This window comes from Poecilia reticulata, chromosome 15 (assembly GCF_904066995.2).
Source record: "Poecilia reticulata chromosome 15, P_reticulata-male-v2, whole genome shotgun sequence".
NCBI lineage: Eukaryota > Metazoa > Chordata > Actinopteri > Cyprinodontiformes > Poeciliidae > Poecilia > Poecilia reticulata.
In genome coordinates, this window is record NC_088844.1 from 10,640,145 (window position 1) to 10,660,604 (window position 20,460).

At 39.1% G+C, this 20,460-nt stretch overlaps 1 protein-coding gene across 5 annotated transcripts; it reads right to left on the reverse strand.

Annotated features, from left to right (window-relative positions):
• Positions 1–551: 551 nt before the first annotated feature.
• Positions 552–17,905, reverse strand: LOC103476688 (atlastin-2-like). 5 transcript variants are annotated; one of them, XM_081616610.1, is made up of 17 exons: positions 17,770–17,905; positions 10,931–11,097; positions 10,482–10,691; positions 9,343–9,360; positions 8,800–8,934; positions 8,593–8,697; positions 8,442–8,492; positions 8,304–8,360; positions 7,133–7,225; positions 6,830–6,968; positions 6,609–6,736; positions 6,295–6,351; positions 5,805–5,876; positions 3,963–4,394; positions 2,898–2,912; positions 2,338–2,652; positions 552–2,191 (listed from the first exon to the last, which is right to left on the reverse strand). In XM_081616610.1, exons 1-16 carry the CDS (start codon positions 17,840–17,842, stop codon positions 2,515–2,517), a joined length of 1,890 nt encoding a protein of 629 aa, XP_081472736.1. In that variant the 5' UTR covers positions 17,843–17,905; the 3' UTR covers positions 552–2,191; positions 2,338–2,514. The 5 variants fall into 5 exon arrangements, with proteins under 5 accessions (XP_081472736.1, XP_081472738.1, XP_081472737.1 ...); XM_081616612.1 differs by lacking the exon at positions 9,343–9,360; XM_081616611.1 differs by lacking the exon at positions 2,898–2,912.
• Positions 17,906–20,460: the final 2,555 nt, after the last annotated feature.

Consider the following 20,460-nt stretch of genomic DNA (forward strand, 5'->3'; position numbering starts at 1 on the left):
AGCAAATAACCCACAACTTCCCTTTAAAGACGGCTCAATATCTTGCATTTAAGATGGTGTAAACAATCTTGTAAACTAGGAAAATAGAGAATTTCATGTCGTTGGAAGAAACAAATTTACGTTTTACGCCGAGATTTACTATGTGTTCGTAGCATTTATCTTTTACCGCTTGTTTCATATTTGGTCATTACTAGTGATCATGGTCTTTAATCGGTGCCTTCTAAATTTCTCTGTCTTATCAATTGGTTGTCTTTAGCTTACCACTAGTTTCCTTACACTTGGCGCCATCATGTGGTTAAATTAAACCATTGCAACATTTCAAAACGAGTCGTCTTTAAATTATGCAATTGCCTCAGAAAACATTTGAAGTGATTGGTAAACGTTTTTGATTTCATAATTGAGATCGCAAAAGCAGATTATGAAATCTGGGTTTGTAATATCTACAATCTGTAAAGCATCTGTTCAAATGTTTGATTTATCTCCTTGTTGCCATAAAGTGTCATAATTAAGGCTTTAAAGGGATTCCAGAAGGAAAAAAAAAGAGCCACGAGGACTGTGTGTATGATTTATTCTTAAAATGAACATTTTAAACAAAAATAAATTACCAGAGATATCTTTAAAAGTCAGGCTAATGTCTCCGGTCCAGCAAACGGTCCAGTCTGGATACAAGTATCCACAACATGCAGCCGTCCAGCCCGTCCTGGTGACCATGAGCAGCTAATGGAAACCTACAGCAGGAGTTTCTCCTTTACCAGACCAGACTGGAAGAAAACAGCCATGGAAAACTGATCATCTATAAAATGTGTACATTGTTTATTTAAATAATCAACATACATGCCTGATTTAATATAAGAGCACAGAAAAGAAACTGTACATTATGAGACTGCTGATCGAGGTGAGGATGGAATCAGCGTGAAAGACACGTGCAAGCTGTTGGTGTGAAAAGCTAAAAGAATCGACAAACATGGCGGAGTTCCTCAGGGAGGTTCGCGTTGTGCAATAAAATCCATTTCATTCTACTTCTGGGAGGTTCCAGCCCTGGCCGAGAAACATCCAGCAAGAGATTCAAGTTCAGCTCATTTTTAAAAAGGAACAATTCAACAAATCCAAAACCAACTTCACATAACATCAAATCAAACCGTGAATGAGACCGACCGTCTGAGCTGGAGCTCCCACAGCTTCTGAGGCTGCAACCAGCGTGTGTGTGCTGGTGCAGCTTTAATGGAAGGCATGGATGAGAAAAAAAAAAAAAAAAAAAACAACTTTAAAAATTAACCTCTCGTCTATAGCTGGGCTCTAAAAGCTCTTTACAGCATGCACAGAGCTCAATACTGGCACGTCTGCTGTGAGACACCAAAGGCTGCTTCAAAGCACACTTTGCTATCTAAAAACAATCAAAAAACAACAGACCCCTTAAAGAAACAACAGAAGGGAAACACTTGGTGCTACCTGCAGCTCTTCAGTAATTTATAGGAAGTATTAAAGGGACACAGGGAAAGGTGAAGGCAGCCTGACCCCAAAGAGTTTGATCATTAAAAACGTCGCCTCCTAGTGTTGGGAAAGAAATTCAGCTTTGCTTTATTTCCGTAGCTTGTGTTTTTCGTTTCGACAGATTTCAAGGAATCGACCCGTTGTTGGTTTTCCGAGCGGATGAGTCAGTAGTGCTGAGAAGATGTCAGGGAAACAGAAAAGAAAACACACACTTTGAAGGGGGGTGCATCCATCGTTAGCAGCTGCCCACAGCTGTGTCAGTTTCCTTCATCTTGAACTGAGTGCAGTCCGACTCCAGCGAAAAACAACAAATGCACCAAAAAGACAACATGTATCACGGCAGACGACGCTCTGCTCGGTCCTTTGATTGTGCAGCATGTTGAGTGAGGCACTAGGGGGCGATGAAGAGCAGGTCACGCTGCAAGGCTACGAAACAGAGACGGACGGGGCGCCGACAAAAACAACGTAGAAAGAGGGTCAGCTTTGGTGTTGATCTAGTCCCACAGCTCTAGCAGTGGACAGACGGCGGTGGGAGGAACACGACGATGATGATGATGGGGGAGACGAAGAGGGAGAGCGGTCAGTCAGTCTTTAACCTGGTGGGCTGGGTGCCCTGTTCTGCCAAACTGGCTCTGATGGAGTTGAAGACCGTCTGCCGGACGTTGTCCTCCATGTAGTTTTCAACAAGTGGCTTCAAAACCTAAAGGAGAAAAAAAACACAACAATCAGCATTCATTCATGTAGAAAGGGAAACTGAAGAAACACAGGAAGCAGACTCCAACATGCTCCAAAGATGCTCAAATAAAAACCACTTTTCTACTTTAAATAAGATTATAAACAGTTTGCCTTTTTAAGATCCACAGACGGCTGCAGCTCTGCAGGTTTCCGCACCGAGCAAAACAAAGTTCAAGAATCCGACACAAAAAGGACTGAAAGATGATTAAAGGAGACGGCTGCAAACGGAGGACATTTCTACATGAGAGGCAAAGTTAAGAGTCTGAGAGTCCAGCAGCTGGCCAGCAGCTAGTTGGTCTTCTTGTAGTTGTTGTTGAGTGGAACCAGAGCTTTGAGTCCAAGCGTGGCTCCTGATGGGAGGGAAGGGAGCAGAGAGAGGGGCCACGCCAGGTGGCTCCTGACAGGCTCCAAGAGTTTGGAAATCACCTGGAAGGAAAAGCAAGGAGGAACAGCGGAGTTAAACGAGGAGGACTGGCGTGAAGATGGACGGCGGGAGAGAGGGACGTGGGGACGAGACTGGAGTGGGGGGAAAAAGAAAAAAGAGGGGCATCGCTTAGGATTCAAGCACATAAATAAAAAAGAAAGGAGGAGGAGAAGGGAAGAAAATCAGACGAGATGCTTTGAAAGGTGGGCAGGCGGAAGATCGAGAAACGGGAACCGATACGTCTCACCTTTCTGACTGTCCTCTGAAAAGCAGGGAAGACAAGAAGAGACAAACAGGAAGGAAGGAGAAGCAACAGGAGACATGAGGGACAGAAAACAGAGCTGCTTCTCCTGGCTAACGGCGGGTTTAGGGAGGAAAGAAAAACTACAACATGAGCTCTAGAGCTCAAGCGTAAACCTGGCGCCCTCATTAAAACAAACATTGAGTAATAAAACTCAACTCGATAAAACTGATATCGACTCTGAAGACATTTAGCCAAATGAAGGTGCATCAGTTCACCTGTCAGTTCATGTGGTCAGAGAAACGCTCTCAGTTTGTTTACACCTGCATTTTGCTCTGATTAATTAACCCAGGATAAACGTTAGTGTCCAGTCTAACCACTCAGCTTCCTCTGCAGTGTTCCACTTAGTGGAAACTGAATCATGTTAAACAATGAGAGCATGACGACACACAGATGGACAGCACTGCAAGTAAATGATGCAATGATGCTCATAATTAAGGCCAAAGGTCTTTAAAAATACTATTCATTCATGCCCTGCGTTGCCAAAAATTGAAAATGTCAGATATAAGGAACGTTGCTCAGGTGTTTATCCGTTTCTGAAGACTCCATATGGTCTATTTTTCTTAGATGCCAAAATACATCCAAATAAGAACAAAAGACTTTACGTAATGTAACATATTTCAAGCAAAATGCAAGAAATGGAGAGACTAGAGAAAAAAGGCCAAGAATTACACAAAAATCACCTGATGTTTTATCCTGATGAAAATTACTTGAGCATTAAGCGCCTAAACTGGATTTAGCATCAACTGGATTTTTGAGGCAGGTTTCAAAAACAGTGTCCCAATCAGATTGTTCCTGTTGGTGTATCCTGAAATAAAAACCATAAAATGCTCCACTTCATTGGTCAAGATTCTCCATTTGGTCAAATGTTTCAGAATACCTCTTATCTACTGACCAAGATGAATTTCTTAAACAAAATTAAGCTTCATAATCCCACAGAAATCCATTTATACTCAACAACAACATGAAGGGAAACACACACTCCGCCCAGCTTTCACTCTGATCACTCACCTGTTCCCAGAGCGCTTCGGCCAACTGGTCTATCAACATTCCCGCCTCCCGAAACTCTCCCGAATACTTCACGTACGCCCAGATGCAGAGGAGCAGCAGCGCCACGCCCAGGACCAGGTTGGCCAGCGCCGCAAAGACGCTCAGGCCAATGAAGCCGGTCACCCCCGACAACACGTAGGTGAAAAACATGACCACAAAGAGCGTGGCGGGCGTGCGGGCTGCATAGAAGATGTTTTTGCCCTCGTTGTGCTTGGAGAAGTTGGTGTAGGCCTCCTTCAGCTCCAACTCCAGCTGGTCCTGGTAGCGCTGGCAGAACTCCTCGCCGCCCATCTTCTTTACGGAGCGGAAAAACGTGACAGAGTCTTGGCAGAAAGCTTCGTGGTACCTCTCCAGGTCGGCCGGGGCCATGTAGGGCCGGTCCCCTCCGCAAACCTGTCGGGACGGGAAACAAAGAAATAAAAGAAACATGACCAGAGTATTGTTCCTGACCGAGTTCATGACGGCTCAAATCGTCTTGAACCGTTTTCTTCAACATGAGCTCAGAATAAAGGCTCCCATCAATAAGTGCAGTAGTGAACTTTTCTGAAACTTCGCGTCATCGTCTCCTTTCCTCCATTTCACATTAGTAGGTTGTACAAAAATAATAATTTCGTTCTTGTTATGCATCTGTAGTTTTAGGAGCTTATTTTGTTGAAACACACAGACACACAAATGAACCTATTTTGTGTTACCAGAAAAATGAGTTTAATCGCCCAGAGATCAAAAGGATAAAAATCAATTTGACGTTTACATGACCAGTGGATGTGGGTCTCTAATCTCAGTTCAAACATCGAGGTTTAAACCATTTAGTTGTGCAGACGAACGCTTCATCTGGTTCCTCAGTTTAGCGAGCTACAGCACTTCTTTCGTGTTTATCTGAAACTTGTTCAAAACTTTTTTTGTTTTTAGGTTTTGCCGTCTCGGGGTGCCCTGACTTCGCAGCTCGGTTTAGTTTGGAAATAATGAAAGGGGTGACATTTATATGAATTGTGGCAAATTTTATTGCAACCAGTATCAGCAGCACACCAGAGTGTGTTTGTGTATTTCTGCTGCAGAAGCTCTGATGTACAGAGAGAGAGGAGCAGACTCCTCCAAGAACAAATGATTCTGATTCAGTACATTTTACTTTTTTTTTTCACCCTCCAGGGCAGGAGGTCAGACTGTCAGACTGATGAAATAACTTTAATTTCCAAATCATACTGCAGCAGTGCTCAGATTTGTTATAAACAATATTGTTATCCATTAATTTTTCAAATTGCCTGTCAGAAGCCACTAGGGGGAGCTGCAGGATCCACTTGACCAGAAGCTCACAGTCACATGGACAAAATAGAACCAAGCATTTTGTCTTCAGGCTTTATGCCATTACATTTCCGTAAATCCCATAAGTTACTTCATAAATAGATGTAGTCCCATTTTGGATGTTTTTAGGTAAAATATGTGATTATATAAAAATAAATAAATCAAGGATGATGTCACACATGTTCCCAGTTTAAGCAAAAACAATTTTACTGCTTTATGCGTGGAGTTAAATTCCTCAACAACATAGTGGCATTTCCGCTTTTAAGAGAAAAACACTTAAAAGCTTATTATCAAACATCCTATGAGAAATCCAATGACATTTCTCAGTTTGACTACAAGTCTTGAGGTTTTGTCACTTCTGCAGCCACACCTGAATGAGTGAACGGCTGGTTTAGCGTTAAACAGTCTGGTAATAAATGCTTTGTGCCCTTTTTCTCATATTATTGGATGATTTTTGGCTTTGGAGAGTTTTTTTTTATTATTTTTTTATCGTAATGTACGCACCTTCTCCATGCTCTTGCCGTACAAGTCTTTGGCTCCAGCCACGGCAGTCAGATTATTGGCTTCTGCTGTAGCCTGATCACAAAAAGTAAAAAAAAAAAAAAAGACATTTAAAATTTAAAAAAACCAAGAAAAATGTAAAGGTTTTACAAATATGACAATCATAAAATGTTCTACTTGTTAATTCATTCGGACCTGTGATTTTAGAAGCATTTCCTAAACATCTACAGGTTTCTAGTCTCGCCCTTTATACTCAAACACTCTCTGAATGTTTGCACAATTTGATGCTCTGCAGATGTTGAAAGTTGATCGTGTTCATCATTGTGAAATGACTTCATGAGCTCATTAACATGCAGTTAAATATAGGATAAAACGGCAACAGAAAACATCCAGCTTTAAGAGGTGAAAAGATTAAAAACTAAATACATTTATTTCAAAGCTTTCAACAGACTCCATTAATCGGTTTATTTTATTTGAAGACACGTCGACTGACCCGCAGCATGGACTTTGGATGAGGAAGCTCGTCACCTTCGTAAATCTTTATGTAGGCCTGCAGAAAAACAACAACATGCAAATCAAACATTATTTTAAAACTTTTAAATCTATAATCAGACAAATATCTTCAGGTGCGCCGAGGAAACAAAGCAGGAAGTTTCAAACAGGACTTGCCATCCATAACACCATGAGAAGTCTTTGGTGGCAACAGACATATTTCTTAGAATCAATAAAATTGTATAATTTGTGTACTTATTAGTACAAAGTGAGAGCAAAACCGACACTGAAGCTACTCAGAAATCGCTGCAGCACCTTGAAGTACTCCACCAGATCCTTGCAGGTGATTTTGCTTCCACCAATCTGCTTCTCCACCAGCTGATCTGGGGCCAGCAGCACAGGCATCAGCTCAGCCAGCTGCGTCTTGAAATCATCTTCAATGTCTGAGACGAACACACGCAAAACCGTTTCACCACAAGCATCACATGGATATTAACCTGGATTCTAAGTACAAGCTAGCGCCATTTCAGGCCCACCTTTTAGCCTCCCATCAAACTTTGGGTTGGTGGCCACCTTGAGGCCTGGATGTGGCAGCAGGAAGCAGCTGATCTTGCTGAAGCAGGAGTCGATGTGCTTCCTGACGTTCTGCAGCTCTTCGTGTTGGCAGTTTTTAACCTGTCAGAGCAAAATGGTCGGTAAATGCACAGATTTACATTTTGCTTAAATCTTTTAGAAAATGGATTGTGGAGAAATGTCAGGAGGCAAGTTTTCTTATTCAGATCAACTCCACGCGTCTCCATGCATTTTAGGAACAAGCAAACATTTCCAACAAATCTCACCTGCAGTCTTTTTTGTAGAAAGGCCTGTCCTCCCTTCAGTCCATAATCGTATTCATACGGAGAACTCCAATCCCGAATCAGGAACATTAAAGACTAAAAAAAAAAAAAAAAGAAAAACGATGGTTAGGAAAAAACCTTGGAGTTCATAATGAACACACACAAGTTTCTGGGCTTTTACGGGATGTCGTGTTCACAAAGAATTTTGATGAGGATTGTTTAAAGAATAGAAATCGTCTGGAATAAACCAAGGTTAAAAAGTGGACAGGCTGCTGGAGAAACAGAGCGACTAAGTTCAGACACCACCCTGCTATTCAGCATCTATAAACAAAGGTACATCTCAAGACATAATATAAAATTTAAATGTATATTCTTGGAATCAAAAACATTAGATCAGCGTCTTTACAGCATCCTGTAAGCAACAGGACCAACATAATGCTCTAAAATTTGATTAAATGTAGTTTTAAAAAGAAAGCTTTGTGCCCTTGAACAACCGTCTTGTCATTTTTCCTTCCTCTGGGTCAAAAATAAAAACAACTTCTAGTGTCTCTGGTTGAGGAGTAACTCAAGAAATGTGACAGTTTTAGCCCATATGTCTTAGAGAGGCCAGTATGTCTGTGGTGGTTTTGAACCAGTGACTCCAGCCACAACTTGTTATTTTGCAAAAGTTGTTCCAGCAGCTTAATTTGACTGGATACCGCACGCTGAACAGCCAGCTTCAATTACACGGACATGCTGCAGCTCAGTCTCCATGTCAATGACCTTCTGCTGGACAAAGATCCAGTCAGTCATCTTAGCTACGATCAAATAGCCCTGAGTGTAATCAATCTAATAGTTTCAGTTTTTGAATTGAAGGACTGAAAACTTTTCAATAAGATTCTAAAAAAGATGCACCTGTAAGGAATCGTTGAGATGAGATGTATTTTCCCCACAAACAAGAATTTATGTCTGCATTTTCAAGTATAAATCTGATTCTGGTCAGTGCCTAGCAGCAACACCAATAACACTTTATAGAGTATGAGACTCATTAAAAATTTTTTTTTTTTAGTAATTTTATATTATATTTTTATTTGACAAATATAATTAATAGGCATGTTTTATGGTGATACTTCATTGGGTTTAATTAGTTTTAAATGCTTGTATATTCTGGATTCAGACATCAAACAGTGAGCACCTGGAAAGGTTTGGATTCAGTTTCTTCCATTGCCAGCCGTCCGTATTCAGTGAAGAGCTTCATGAAAAACAAAAGCAGAAAATAAGAATAAAAAGTCAAAATAACCATTTAGTTTTTGAAGAAAGAAGTAACACAAACCTGCAGATGCTGCAGATCGTCTTCCTGGATGTTATGGGAGAGGTTGTACACCTAAAGACGAGCAAATGGAGCAAAAAATAAAAATCCCACATTTATGTCTCTAGCAGAAACAAAACGTAAACATTCCTACAAATGACATGTTTTCTGTTACCTGGACAGAGCTGGTCATGGTGCTGAGAGCGAACACAGTAGCAGAGTCCTTTATGGTGGACTGGCTGTCAAATGCTCCCTGAGTGTCGACGAGGAGTACAGCGACCTACAAAACACAAGTCAGTGTGGAAAAATTCACTCTAAATAAGGAGGTTAAGACTTTCCAATTGCATCAGGGAATAAAAATAAATAAATAAAAAAAACTTACCTTGTTGCCATCAGGCTTTTCAACCACAAACACGTCGCTCCACACCTGAATTCCTGTGGTCTCCCTCTCGCAGCCTCCCCTCCATTTGAACCCAATCAGGGGTTCATGGTCTCCTCCTATCCACGTGTCGCTGTGCTGCACGATGGTGGAAAAACGGCGTGGGAGAGACAAAAAAGGAAATGCTTAAACGACCCAAGTTAAGCAGAACTTGGCACACAACACCTGCAGTACATTTCATGTTTCAGCACTCTCAAATGCTCTAATAAGTTGTTGGATTGTAACGTTTATCCCCCTGCAGCAAATCCTATAAAAGCTACAGGAGGCTTACTTTTTAACAACATTCTAGAGACGGAGTCTTGAGGTCTTAAAGGATTGCGTGAGCAGTAAATATCCTCCTAATTAGCAGCAGGTGATGTCTCCATGTCTCTTAAGGCTCCTTTTGACAGTGCAACCCAGAATATCACAAATGAAAACAAGCAGCAGTTGTTTAGAGTATGTTATAGAAGAGAAGGTGTTATTCCAAAAACAGTGGTTTAAACTTACTTTGGATGAGACCGATCTCTGCAAAACGAACAATAAAAACATTAGGGAAAAGACAGTTGTAATAAAAAATTATCATCATCCACGTCTACAAAAAATGCCATATTTCAAGTATTGTTGCACTACAAACCAAAACTGTTAAATAATTTGTCAAACAAAGGAACACCGCTGCAGTCCCGTCCAACAGAAGAAAAGAAAATCCTCATCCATAGCAACATTCATTGTGTCAAAAGAAACAGAACTTTAAACTTCCATTTAGAAACATGACTCAAAAGCATGACACTTAGCAAAGTTTCCTTTTTATACTTCTGAGAAAAGAAAGAGTTCAGCATTTAAATAAGACACATTCGAACTCTGAGACGTGGACTTTTCACCAGCAGGTCTCCGCCATGGGGTCCAACACAGAGCCAGTGCTCTGCTGCATTTCTTTCTTTTTACAGGAGTGTTAAAATGAAAAAGATGCAGCAGAAATGGAGCAGGGAGAAAGATCACCCAAGAAATCACCCAAGTTACTGAAGGTAGTAAAAAAAAATTATGATCCACACTGTCAAGTTCCACCAATACCTCGTTATGCAAGTTATTACTGGGATGTTTAAATTTTATAAAAATCTATTCTGAATTTAGTTAATCCCAACATATACTGTGCCAACAAAAAGTTTACATACACTCATTATGAACTTATATTAATGTGTGGCTTTTAATGATGGATTGTGATTGTTCTTATTAACCTCTGCCACAAAAAGACATGTGCTTTTTCCAGAACGCACGTCTTGTTAAGAAAATAGTTCAGTCTTGAACCCAGTTGTGTGTTGCAACCACAGTTGGGTAGTAACTAGCTATATTTACTCAAGCAATGTTTTTTGAAAAAAAATTACTTTTAGGAGAATTTTTGCTGTATTTTTACTTTTACATGAGTAATTTATTATGAAGCATCGCCACTCTTATTTGAGTAAAATTTCTGGATCACTGAACATCAAACGTTGGTTGTGTACATGTTCCCCCCTGAAAAGGGGGAGTTCAAAGCATCACTAAAATTCTAAAATTAATGACTTTCATGAAACAGTGAGTGTATGTGACCTTCTGCCTGGCATAGCATATGTGCCCTTGTAATTTTAAAAACCTAAACAAATGTTAAACCGTACCTGATTGTACATGTAGCGCAGCATAAAATCCAGCAGGAAGGACTTGCCCTTCCGAAACGCTCCAGCCACAGACACGACCACCAAGTTCATGTCCTTCACATGATCCTGCAGCAGGATCTTCTCCAGCGCAGCGACGTCCAGCTGAAAAATGCCATCGCTCTCGTTGGCTCGGACGATCTGGACGGGCCCCGGCCTCTCCTCCACCACAGGCTAAAGGAGTTTAAAAAACTGCTTTTACTGGCATCCAAACGAGCTCATGAAGATTAAGACGGCTCTCCCCACCGACCAGCTGTGCCATACACATTTATAATTCTAGATTCCCTTCTTTTAATGATCATCTTTTTGTCTTCCAGATACAATTTTACCTTAAAACCATCCGTCTTTCATAGGAGGAAAAAAAACTGAAGACCTTAAGGAGCTTAAAAGAAAAAAACATGTTAAAATATTACCTTTTCCTCGTCAATCCCTTCATCTGGTGAAGGACTGATGCTGTCTGTCTGATAGGACTCTGGGGTAATGGTCCTGATGTTTAACCCGTCCGTCAGGTCTTCTGGCCGCGCGAGAGGAGCCCTCTGACTGTGGCGAATGATCGGGCCATCATCCATGTCTTTAAACCCTTTAGAAAGCAAAAAGAGAAAGATAAACATACAAACAAAAGTCACCTCGTCGTGACAGGTCAATGTTGGAATCAGAAGGTAAACCAGACCGAAACTAAGGCATACACATTTTTTTTTATAGTCAAGATGTAACATTTTATTGCGAGGAAAAATAATAAACTACATCAAACTGGAGAGGATGCTTTCTTCTTGCTTTCTGCGATACACCGAACACTGTTTTTCACTCTGAACTTCTCATCTAGGTCAAACTGAAAATAGCCTTGTGGTGAAATACACAAAGGGCCGGAAAAAAAAAAAAAGACAAGAAGCAAGTATGTCACCAGGACAGTATTTTTATATTGGCCGTCTGTCACATTGATTTTTCAGGGATAACCGACCAGTTTGCACATCTCGTGTGTCACAATATTTTAGCTTATATTGGTGGCAGTCGTTCAGGCACTTAAATGTGCACAATTGAAAAGTTGCTCCTTCTTCAAGCTGTAAATCTGTTGCTAATTTAAATCAAGTCTCTTGAAAGCAAAACATTTCAACCTCCCTTCCTTCTTTTCAATCGGGGAACTCTTTCAGATTAAAGGTTTGAATAAAACTTCCTGAACTCAGACAAAAATGTATCAAGACAAGTTGAACCACAAATTTTAAACATTACTCATCCGAATATCTCAGTCACTCAATCACTTAGCCGCCCCAAGTTACCTGGGGAGTTAAGCATCTCAAATAACTCCCATCAAGACTCGTCACTTTTAGTTTGTTTACAAGTCTAAGAGACGCTTCCTCAAAGTCAAACTTGCTGACAAAGAAATTAAATCTTTAACTTTCAGTTTGATTGACTGATTTTTTTCCCCCCATTTTCTAATGGTAAAGATCAAAGGATAATTAATTACATACTATAATACCAATAACTCTGGAATCTGGTTAAGGGGAATATTTAAAAACATTAAGGCAACACTATTATACCAGGGAAAAAAAGTAAATCTAACATTCCGTAATCAACCTGGACTTGCTGCAAGGTTAAAGCACAAGTCGGTTACTGTAATCTGCTCCGCACACAAATGAGCCCTGAACACTTCCTCAGTTTGTGGCACTGCAGGTTCCCATCCAGCCCAGAGAAGCACTTAGCGAAATAAAGTGGAGCAGACTGGAGCCGTAGAGAGAAGCGGACTGACACAAAGACAGCATTCTGCAGAGACTGCAAGGAGACAGCATTGCACTGCAACAGAGAACATGTGGAGGAGGAGAGAAAGTACACAAGGAAGCACAGCATGGTTCAAATATCCCGACTGGACCTTTATAATAAAGAGGTCAAAGCACGAACAAAAAACAAAACAAAAAACAACAAAAAGAAAAATCTGCCATCATACTTTGATCCTTCTTAAGTAACCAAGATATCAGATCATTGGATTAGAAAATCTTGAGATGGGAATAATATTGACAATATTGTCATTAGGCGCATCAGATATGAACCTTTTTTCTAGTTCTCATGTATGCTTATCACTGTGACTTCTAGCGTTCTGAGCAACGTCCTTTGTGTCCGCTGTGAACATCTGCTGGAGTCAGACTGTAACTGGCAAAGTATTACATTAGCATGAAATATGCAAGTTCATAACACTAGGAATATATTATTAGCCAACAATTACTGCACTGCACTCTAAGAAATGAAAAAGTTGGAAGAAAAGGATTTCTGATTTTGATTCTGAACCGTTTTATGATTAGAAGTAACAGACATGTGACTGTCTTCTTTTTAATATTACATTTAGCTTATGGTGTCAAATCAACGATAAATGACCAAATCTATAGAGACTCTTTATGAAAATCTTTATGTTTAAGAAAATCGGGTTGCAAGGCAAAAGCAAAATAAGAAATTGTTACATTAATTGTAAATGTAGTAAATTTCAACTGTCCTTAAATGACATTTTATTCACAGCTCAGTGTCTTCCTTGTCGTCGTCGTCATCATCATCATCATCATCATCATCATCATATCCCAACAACTCTCCTTGAGCTTTGGCATCTCAATAATTAAAGCTGCATCAGTTGTGGGCATGAAGACATTGAAAGTCTAACCAAGAGGCAAACTAATACTGGAACCTGAACTATTATAGGCTGCAATAATGTTGCATCCAAACAGTCCTTTGTGCTTACAATATTGCACACTCTGAAACTGAGGAGATGGTTGCAATTTGATATAATGTGTAGACTTGTTGCAAACTTCATTGTCTTTTTTTTTGTTACCAAAGGTTTGTATTTAAATGCACTGGCATCACTGCTGTTTTAGAATTACGATAGGAAACTACAGAACTGCAACAGAATAAATGATTACCAATTTTGCAAAGTATGTCTTGCCCAGAGTCATCGTTCTGTGTCAAAGGAGGAAAGCTGTTAAACACCAGCTGCTCAGTTGAACTCTTGTAAATTTGTATCTTTTCGGGAAACAGGTTTAATATTTGCTAGTTCAGGAACAAAATGTGCAGTCACATCTAGTCTGAAATGCTTTTCTAGTGTTTTTTTTTATATACATCTTCTATCCATTTGGGGCAGTTATTGAAAGTATCCCTTCATGTTTAGTTTATCAATAACTTGAAGAGTCAAATTAGTCTCTTATCTTTGTTTGTAATGGAGAGCTTTAGATCAACCCAGGGGGAGGCAACTCCAGGCCTCGTGGGCCGTCTCCTGCAAATTTTAGATGTGTCTCTACTTCAACACACCTGAGTGAAATAATAAGGTCGTTAGTAGGACTCTGGAGAACCTGACTGCACTTAGAAGGCGATTCAGCTGTTGGATTCAAGTGTGTTGGACCAGGGAGACAACTAAGAGTTACAGGACACCGGCCCTCCAGGACCAGGATTGTCCACCCCTGGATTAACATCTTACTAGTAGAATTTGTTGTAGGTTTTACCAGGAAAAGTCCAACCAGGGACCGTGTTGGTTAATTCCCCAGTGGCTAGAAGGACTATTGCAGAGCAGCAGATACTTTACAACACACACTGCGTCCTGTACCTGACCCAATAAATAAATAGCCTCACAATTTTACCAAAGGATGCCACTGGTTCGATGTATGTTAACAGGAAACATCTCTTTTGTAATTTGCATAAGCTTCCATCATTCACTCTGCATCTGTGCAGTCTAACCTACATTAGTACACCGAACACAAAACTCAGCTTTCAACTCCCGTGACTCCTGCTCTACATCTGACATAGCCTTTGATGACACCAAGGTCCACTAACTATAGCAATGCTCTAAATCATTAATCTAGACTTTTAAAAAAATGATGTAATGACACTTATTGAGTAAGAAATGGGAAGCAAAATTGCAAGCAACTAAAGTTCTATTTTGAAATATTCTTGATTACTCTTTTATCTGAGTGATCAAAAAACTCTGTCCTAAAGCTTCAACTCGAACAAAAACAGTGATGCAGAGAGTAAAAGCAATCTGATGTTTCAAACACTTCAACATTTTTACATTTACAGTATCAAACCATCTGATCCTTGCTTCAGGGAGAGCAAATGTTTGGTTGCTTCAGGCCAACTAACAAGGACAAAGTGCAGATTAAGATGGAGTCAGCCTGTATGAAATCAGACATAAAGGTCAATATGATAACAGATTTATACTCGTAATGTACGTTAGCCTCTAAAAATCACTCCGAAAATGTAACTAAATGTCACTTCTCTCCAAAAGATCAATTTTCACATTCAAAAACATACGCTTAGAAATCTTCAAATTAATTTTGTTTCATTATTTTGAGTAAATGCCACCTCAAGGTTTTAAAAAGGCAGCTACAACTGCCATCCAGTCACAAGTGAGACTACTTATGATTACTGAAAAATAAGGTTACTTCATTGCTTCAATCCGAAATGCCTATTTTATTATAAAAAGGCATTACACACAGCGTAATCATTTACAAGAGTCTGTTCATTTAGATGCTTACGGGTTGCAGCAGACACTGTGGCTGCGTAGTTGTGCACCCAATCATGGTCAAGACTGCTTGCTTGGTTTCCCCAGTCAAGCTACAGAAACTGTTCAAAGTGTGTTACATCCAAACATATTAATGCAAAGTTCAGTGGAAGGACAACATGTTAGGAAAAGATGCAGCAGAAATAGCCATGGCTTTGAGAGGACTGCAAGGCAAAGCTGCAATAGTTAGGTCCTAAAGCTTCATCTCTATGGTGGAACCGCTGTAATGACTGAAAAGGAAGTAATGTCAGGAAAATGACAAATTACATGTTTACAAGAAATCATGCTCTCCTAGTTGATATTTCCATCCAAATATTCAACAGTCAAATTATATATTTTCCCAGTGTTGTAGAGCTGTAATACTAATAATACGAGGGACATCAGATCCAACATTGCAGACATTTGTTACGTTACCTCCTCAGCTGGCTGATCCAGGCTGACCTTTTTCATGCCACCTCAATCTGATGCAGTAAATCATGCAAAACGGAAACCGACCAAGTACTAAGTGTGCTTTCACAAACATACTTTTAGCACACCAACATTTCTGTTTAAAAATCCTTTTTCTATTGCCATCTCCTTTTTTTATTTCAGATTTTCTGATTAAATTTTGGGTTTCCATGATCAAAAGCAAGTGATACATTTCAGTGATACTTGAAATGTATCACCGAATCTATTCAACATAAATGTTTTGTTTTCTTTACCTTCTATTATTGAAATAAATTTACTTCTCGGTAATATTCTAGTTTATTGAGCGGCATCCGTACATAAAATCCCCACAGTTAAAATTCAGATTCTAACAATTGAGTTCATATGCCATATGGTCAAATTCAGAAATACAAAGTCTGAGACAGTGGCGACCAAACCCTTAGAGCAAAGATCCCACATCTGTTAGAGCTTTCGCCGAGTTCAGCAAACCTGAATCGAATGATAACTTATTACCAGGCCTCTGGAGAGCGTGATGCATGCTGAGAAAGTAAGTCAGCAGTCTGTCTGCGATACTTCGGAGCAGACAAACGTCTCAAACCTACAGGACTCTGGGTTCTGTCACTGGAGTTTGACACAACTGGTCTAAGACGACTTGAGCAACTATGGGGCAACAGTGAAAAAGCAAATGGCTAAAAAAAATAAATTATATTTTCTTAGTTTCCCTAAAACCAAGTCTTTAAAACTGTTAATCCTACATTTTAAAATCCAAAGATATGAATGGTATCACATATAGCAGAAGAAAATGGCACAAGATTTCCACTCCAGGAAGTAAATAAAACATATCAAGGTTGATATCCTGACCGGTTAAACAAAGGTTAAATAAGACCACATGGTTAAGTGTATAACTGCTACATATTATGAAAACATCTGAATCAAAAGACTGATTTTTTTTTAAAGTATGCAGTAAAGTTCTCCAGAGTTGATTACTAGATTCAGGTGTGTTGAAGCAGGATAGCTGCCCTTGAATTGTGGAGTTGAAGACCCCTGGTATAGAGCAACACAGTTCTACCCCACCCCCACTTGTTACGACACACTTAGGTCATCCAACTAAAGCAATCCCTCACTTCCAATGCTGATTAGGAGGATGAGCACAATACTATTAAATTTTGCAAGTGTTTATTCTAGTTATTAGTCCATATACTAAAAGCTACCAGACATTTTTTTTTCAGTCAGAAAATAAAATAAACATCATGCACTGCATGATTTTGGATGTTTTTTAGCTAATATTTTGATGCTCAATTTCTGCGTAGAAGACCACCAGCACAGCATGCATCACATTTACAAATGCATGGCAGAATATATAACAAGTAAACAGTTGTATTCAGTTGAAAAAGTTAACAGAAAATAGAGGCACACTCATTTTTTAAATCTCTCGTTTGAATTACAGACGTGTCATAGACTGAGAAAAGAAAATGAACCAGATTGACTGGACTGATGAGTGGACCCGTCCTCTGGGATGCGAGACTGAGCTGTACTTTTCCACCTTTTTTTAAGCTGAAAGTATGAGATTTTATTGTAAAATATGACTGCACCAAATAAACATGAAACAAACACTGGTAGTTATAATTTGATTATTTACCAGACTGATGTTATTTTCATGATAACAAGGGAGCCAGTGACTGCATGCCACTGTTTGGGCTCCTTCACAGTTAAGGGGATAAACTTGCTGGCAAACTCTCCAGCCCGCTTATAGTGCATTTAAAAATATCCGAGTAAGTACTGGGATAAGATTAGCGTATACACAGTATATACCCTGCGGAATGTCAATGGTTTTTAGGCATTTTTTTTGAGCGACCTAAGGGAAAACAGGCCAACTTAAAGATAAAAACAGCAGGAAACTGGCGGTTTTCAAGGAGCGGCCAGGTGAAAGTTAATGCTAGGATAAATGAGGCGACAGGTGTCGGGGTTGAGTTTTGTATCCGGGTCAGTATCTGATTCAAACAACACATGCTCAGCCAAAACACGGCTAGACCGAATATGCCGAACCAGAGCTTATTTGCATCCGCCTGTCGCTACTGCTTGGGTCTCAGAGGGAGAGAGGACGCATTCTGGCCGGGGAACCCAGATTTGGCACAACACCGCGGGTCTCCAACTGAAAACAGAAACGTCTGACTAACGGAAAAGCGAGAGGAACAAAGACCACCTTAATAAAACGCTTTCTCTTTCTATCCCGTTTAAACGTAGCACTTATTTTCTCTTTCTCGAAAATTTCGACTAAATAATTCAGCGGGAGTTTACCTTCGTCTTCGAGTCGGCTTTTGGAGTTGCAACCGAAGTGATTTCTATTCCTCGGCCCGCTCGCCTTCGCCATCTTGGACTACTGAAATCTGACGTGGCTGACGTCAAGCATTTTTAATTCTTCTCGCGCTGCTTGCCGGAAAAGGCTCCGCCCCCAGGCTGCAGCAGTTGCAAAGCTGCGCTGTGTTGTTTTTTTTTCATCTGCTCATTTTCTATCATTAAACTGGTTGGTTATTCACGTTTTATTACTTATTTGAATAAATAAATAAATAAATAAAAATATTACGCGGATGTTAAATTTGATTTCTTTGGCCGTGGTGAAAAGCTATGTACTTCTACAAGAGTACACCAGCCAAATGTGTTGTTGCTACTGTAAATACAGTGTTTATTATTGTTTCCAACAAGCAAGAACACAAAATGTGGTTGGAAAGAGCTCCACTGATGATTTACAAAGATAAAACATCCTGTCCATGCTGCGCCTTCTGCCACCATATTTACACATCAGGTCCTGGACAGAGCAGGATCTGGCACCAAGACAGAGGATCCCGTTGGTCTTGATATTAAACAGAGAATTAATGATACTGGACAATGATGTTTGTTGAGCTTCTCGAGACGTTCTGGTCTTTCAGTAATACTTATCCTATGTAGCAGGAATTCCTACACCTACTAGAATTAAATATACATAATTTGTAAACATATGCTTAAAACAATTTTAGTTTTATTTATATTTCACAAATTTACTTCTAGTAAGTGGTCAAAATATTAAATTAAAGTGACTTTTTTTCAATGATTAGAAATATGTATTACAAAAAGTGTAAATTGAATACACTTACCCATATATAAATGTCACTGAAAGTATATTTCTCATTAATATATTCTAAATAAAAAAGTGAGTGGTACTTGTTTCAAATGCTGAAAATGTTATGGAAGTACACCACTAGACTATTGATTTTTATATGATTTGTGTTTTTGCTAGAATATTCAAACGTATTATTGAAAATCTAAATATATAATATATACATAAAATTAAACAACCATTATTATAAAAAAATAACTATAGAGGCTAAGGACCTAAAGAAACAATAAGAAATGAAATTAGGAAGTTTAAAAACAGAAAGAAAAAAGGTAAATTTCAAAACCACAAGATATAGCCTTACAGTGTGAATAGTGTTCAAAACCATATAACCACGACTGTGTCTCTGCAATAGACTGAGAGACTAACAGTTTAACTCTAGCAACATTATTAACTCAACAAAACATATTTTTTGGCAACATTTTTATTGAGACTTTTAAAAAGCAAAATTTGAATCATATGTGATATTACATTTCTAACTTTATCTGAATGGTTCAGTTTTACAGTAAAATTTGCTCTTTGAAGGTTGGTGCCATCTACTAAGACAGCCTTCAGTTTCGTCCCGAATGAACTATAGAATATCTAATATTTAAAATAAAATATAACTGCATCCCTGAAAACACATTTTTACCACTCCTTCAGAATCTCATGGCAATGTTTTCAACTAAACTTTGGCCGTGTTCCTCTTTTGTCTTGACAGGATCCCATTCAGTGTATTTTATCTCAGTCAACATTCCACTGAGATATCTGAGCCATTATCACTGAGGAAATTAGCATAATTTCCTCAGAAGGTCTCAGCAGTCTGTCCAGTCTCAGTCCCACTTTTTTGTATGGCAACTTTGGTCAGGATGCGTCATTTCAAGATAATTCAAATTTTGCTGCAGTAGCATCGTCTCACAGCTATAGAGAAACTCTGTCTTTCGTTTGAGTACGCTTAAACAGTGGTAAAAAGTTTTGTTTATTAAGAAATGCATGTGTATATCACATGTGCCACATTCATTTGCACCTAATAAAATCCTTATAATCTAATTTACACTTTTCTTCATAAACACTTTGTTTTTAAGTCACTCACCATTTCCAGGAAGCTTGAAATAGTAATCCACAACTTCTGTTTCCCCAGAAAGAGAAACAGGCCATTCAAGAAAGACAGATGTGTGTATGGGATGAAAAATATTACTTGCCCAAACCTGCCCATATCTATAGTCAGACCAAAATGTAAAAAGATTTAAACAACTGGAGCAATGAGAAACAAGTTTTGGCTAAGGACCTGTTTAGCTTGATTTCTACATAGTATATATTTTCTCTACTGCAGCATACTCACAGTGAGTTAGCAGGTAGGGTTGGGAACAACTTCAAACATCAGTCAGAGAACCAGAGCAAAGAATGTGAGATTGGGATCGCCATATCTCCATAATAATTGCCCATATCTACATGCCAACTGGTTGTTTTGGAGGCAAGTAAGAAAGTATTTATATCTTTCCATTACAAGTATGTAGACTTCTCTAAATGCTATAAACCTTTTACGTGAGCTGTGATTTTTGGTGGGTTTTTTTTGGCAAAAACAATCCACTCCTGGTGGAAAAAAGAAAATATGTAGGAAAAAATACCTCACACCCACTTTTAGGTACGGTAGAGGATGATGATGTGTGCCTGTTTTTCTTGTTGTCATGATATTAAAGTGTCTGAGTTTAGTTTTGTCTGGTTTGTTCTTCTTATGCTTAGAGGGATTTCTGTGTTATGTTTAGTTTTTTAGTGAGGTATTATTTTTTAATTTAATTTAATTAAATTAATTAATTTATTTTATTTAATCAAAGTCAGAAATGGACATAGAATATAGT